Source organism: Pyxicephalus adspersus, chromosome 1 (genome assembly GCF_032062135.1).
Source record: "Pyxicephalus adspersus chromosome 1, UCB_Pads_2.0, whole genome shotgun sequence".
NCBI classification, from domain to species: Eukaryota; Metazoa; Chordata; class Amphibia; order Anura; family Pyxicephalidae; genus Pyxicephalus; species Pyxicephalus adspersus.
Window position 1 is genome coordinate 1,932,847 of NC_092858.1, and position 3,934 is coordinate 1,936,780.

Consider the following 3,934-nt stretch of genomic DNA (forward strand, 5'->3'; position numbering starts at 1 on the left):
TATTGAGGTCTATTGAGCCATTAATATATAGAAAGGAAAGTTTGTTCATTAATGTTTCACAATTCTCTGAACAGGGTTTGTATGATAAGATAAGATGGTGGAGATCAGTATAATGGTGTATAATATATAATAAAATATATGGTGTATAATTGTATGACTTTGTGCAGCTTACAGAGTACTATATATATAAAATAATATATAATAATAATATATACTATACATGATAATTCTCAGTAGTATTTCATATAGTCCATATAACCATACGAGATATCATACTGGACAGCACTTGTAGAGTATTAGTGAGGACCCGACGCGTTTCGCTTTACTGGGCTTCTTCAGGGGGTAATGAGGTCTATTGAGTCACTAATATAAAGAAAGGAAAGTTTGTTCATTAATGTTTCACAATTCTCTGAACAGGATTTGTACAAAATGAATGAAGTGTAAATAGTGAGTCCCATAGTGTAGATCATAAATTGTATAATTGTATGAGCAATAATCAAAATAAAATGATTGCATGATGCAGAATTTATGTTTGTAAATGAGAAGACGACAAATGTTTGTAACAAGGAGATCTATTATTATTATTATATATATAGCACTCAGTAAGCTGCACAAAGTCATACAAATATACACCATATATTTTATTATATATATTATACACCATTATACTGATCTCCACCAGAGAATTGTGAAACATTAATGAACAAACTTTCCTTTCTATATATTGGAGGCCCAATAGACCTCATTACCCCCTGAAGAAGCCCAGTTAGGTGAAACGCGTCGGGCTCTGGGACTCGCTATTGTCCAGTATGATATCCTGTATGGAATATATGAAATACTATAAGAAGTAAGACGTATAGTCTCATGTAAGCTTTACAAAGTTTGTTCTTAGCTGAGACGTCTATCCTATGTACTCACATTGTTATTTCTCTATGTTTGATGTATAATATGCACAGTGTTTATCAGTACAATATATGCCCAAAAAAACCTTTTGCTGTTTCTTATTTTCTTTCCTTTATATTTGTACAAAAAATGGATCCTGCCAGAAATCTACTGCTGATAACTTCCTGTACTGCACTCCCATCAGTTGCATTGTTTCCAGCCGTCATGTGATGATCTGTGATGGGCTGCTAGACTGGGGGGTAAAAGGGTGTTGGGAAGAGAGTGAGTCAGAAGGAGCGGGGCAGTATGTGCCATAGATGTGGAATTCATGTGTGTGTGTGGGGGGAGTTGGTGATGGTGATTGTTGGAAACTTTGTTAAATTCACTTCCTCTGAGCCCAGGCTGCCATGGCCCAACCCCCAGACATTGGGTTAGGTAGCACAGTGATGAACTCACCCCTCACTCTGCTCTCTCCTCATATCAACGTGCTCCTTGTCAGCACATGAACTGATTGGCTCCATGTGCTGCTTCTTTCCCTTTCAGCCTGAGCTCTGCACTGCTTGTATTACAATACATTACTATCACAATCACATAACTGACCTGTATTAACTCGTCCGTCCAGATCTTATTGTCCATCTTGAGGCTCCGCACTTTGCTGATATTGGGCCCCAGGCTGCGGTGTTCCCCTATGAGAAGCATCAGATAGATATGAGACTCCCCTGGGGCAGAGGAAGGACAGATCAGAGATTTGGGGGATCTCCTCACCTGCGCATTTCTTGCAGATCACCACGCAGAGGTTGATGGAGGCCCATTCGGGATTGGGAGCGTCGCAGTCAGCGCAGCGTCTGTTGGCTTCCACCGACCAGATCTTCTTGGCCACTTCGGGGTTGGACAGCGCGCCGGCCACGGATTGCATCATGGCTTCCACCCAATCACCTCGCTCCTGCTCACTCTCTGCTACAAAACTGGAGAAGGAAGAAAAGGTTCAGGGGGTGACAACAATCCCCTCCCCCACCTGTCTGCACCTCCCCCGGTGCAATGATCAGCTGGGCCATCACGGAAGTCAACAGACCCAGACCTGGAAGATTAAATTCAGGTCCAAAGTTCATCAAATCAGACAACTACAACTTCCCAGAAAACATTACAAGATTCTTCACACATCTGGAGTTGTGTCCCCGTGTCACCGGGGGCCCCTAAATAGAGGCATGGAATTTAATGGTTCCAAAAGGATAAATCTCTGCCCTGCTGAGCCAATCATCTGCATCCTACTAGATTGTAAGCTCTTCGGGGCAGGGTCCTCTCCTCCTGTATCACTGTCTGTATCTGTCTCTCATTTGCAATCCCTATTTAATGTACAGCGCTGCGTAATATGTTGGCGCTATATAAATCCTGTTTATTAATAATAATAATGGTAATAAATCCGATCATGTGACCACCTGAGGGATCATTTAGACCAGGGGTGAACCGTTCTGCCATGGGCTCTACCGCAGTCCCAACCACCCCTATTCACGTGAATGGGATTAGTTGGGAGCCAAGTGGAGCAGATAGATATGCAGTTTTAAGAAGCAACCTATAACGATGCATTCACTTTTGTAGGAACCCCACCGTGGTCACCATTGGGTAAGAATGCAGTGCGGTTTGCTGATCTCATGCAGATATGAAAGGGGCCCAAGCCTGAAATTCCCCTGCACTACCATCATTACTCCATAGGGGTCTCCACTCAAATATGACCCCTGTCATTCACCTATATATTTGTTTCACCCAACATGGGTGTATTTGTCATGGTACAGATTGTTATGTGCCAATCACAATGCTCTGCCTATTGTCTCATGCAGCCTGATTGATGATATGTACATTGCAGCCGGTGTGTAGGAAAAGGGAATAAATATAAAAAAAATTACAAAACTAATGATACGAATATTACATCCACCCATCACAAACACTTTCATCCAATCACCATGGAATGTGATGCTTCGCATTGATTGGTCCCCACCAACACTTTGTTCTATTACCATTATCCCCATCCTTGGTGTCAGGAAGTCTGCATGGAAGTTACACCTTCCAATTCCATTGCTAAAGGGTGAATTATTGTCAAATGCCAAGGCAGAGATGGTAAAACTATTATAGGAAGGTGGGGAGTGTGGGAGACCCCCACCCCACTTCCTGACACCAAGGATGGGATTACGGTAACAGAACCGGTTACACAACGAATACTAAATATTATATGGATTATATGAAAATTTGTTTTTACATCAGAGCTGCTTTACTCCCCATACAAGTCTTTGGTATGCAGGTCATCTGCAGGTGAAATGCAGCTGCTAACACATACCTGAAGTAGAGGAGGAATTCTGCTCGGTTAGAATTTTCAGCCTATTATTCTCCAGGGATAAAAGAGGCTCCCAGGGTCACCCCAGTACTCCATTTCCTGGGCCCCTAAGTGTTGGTGTATTCTCTGCCAGTCCTCAATTGAAACCCACCTCCGACCCAGACCCCTCCCCCCCTTACCTGAAGGTTTTGTAAGGTGTGGTCAGGTCAAAGCTCTTCTTGTCCACTTCCTTCACATTGCCAACATTCATATCAATGGAGGTGATCCCGACTCCAGAACAATAATCCTGCAGAGACACAAAGCATCTGACATCAGAGCTCTCCCTGCTTCTTCCATCTCTTCCTATAGAATATTACGAAATCATGGCGCCAATCCCATGCCCGAGGGGAAGGGAGGTATGGCATTGGCACCTGCACAAATGGGCACAGACCTGGCGTGCCATGGATTATATGCAATAAGTAGGTCAGAACCCTGTACCCTTCCAATCTTCATAAGAATATTTAGTACATCAATACACCGACATTTCCCCGTGTTGTGTCAGAACAATACACCTTGGTCGACCTGAAATCAAGCCAGCTACTAACTTCCTGTTTTAGTGACACCACCTCTGCTGTACTGAAATCTCGTGTACTATGGTCAGCCCAGCCCTGCAAAATCTACATGTACCTCCACTCTGTCTGACATCTCAAACAGGACCTCCTTCCCCCTGCCGGTGACCCCTCCAAT

The 3,934-nt window shown here is 43.3% G+C and overlaps 1 protein-coding gene across 1 annotated transcript in view; it reads right to left on the minus strand.

Annotated features, from left to right (window-relative positions):
* ARAP1 (ArfGAP with RhoGAP domain, ankyrin repeat and PH domain 1) overlaps positions 1-3,934 on the minus strand; it is a gene marked incomplete in the record, with an annotated part of 83,478 nt that overhangs the window by 31,336 nt on the left and 48,208 nt on the right. The window contains 3 exon segments of the mRNA XM_072398579.1: positions 1,483-1,568; positions 1,648-1,847; positions 3,388-3,494. Of these exon segments, the coding sequence (XP_072254680.1) occupies positions 1,483-1,568; positions 1,648-1,847; positions 3,388-3,494 (393 nt within the window).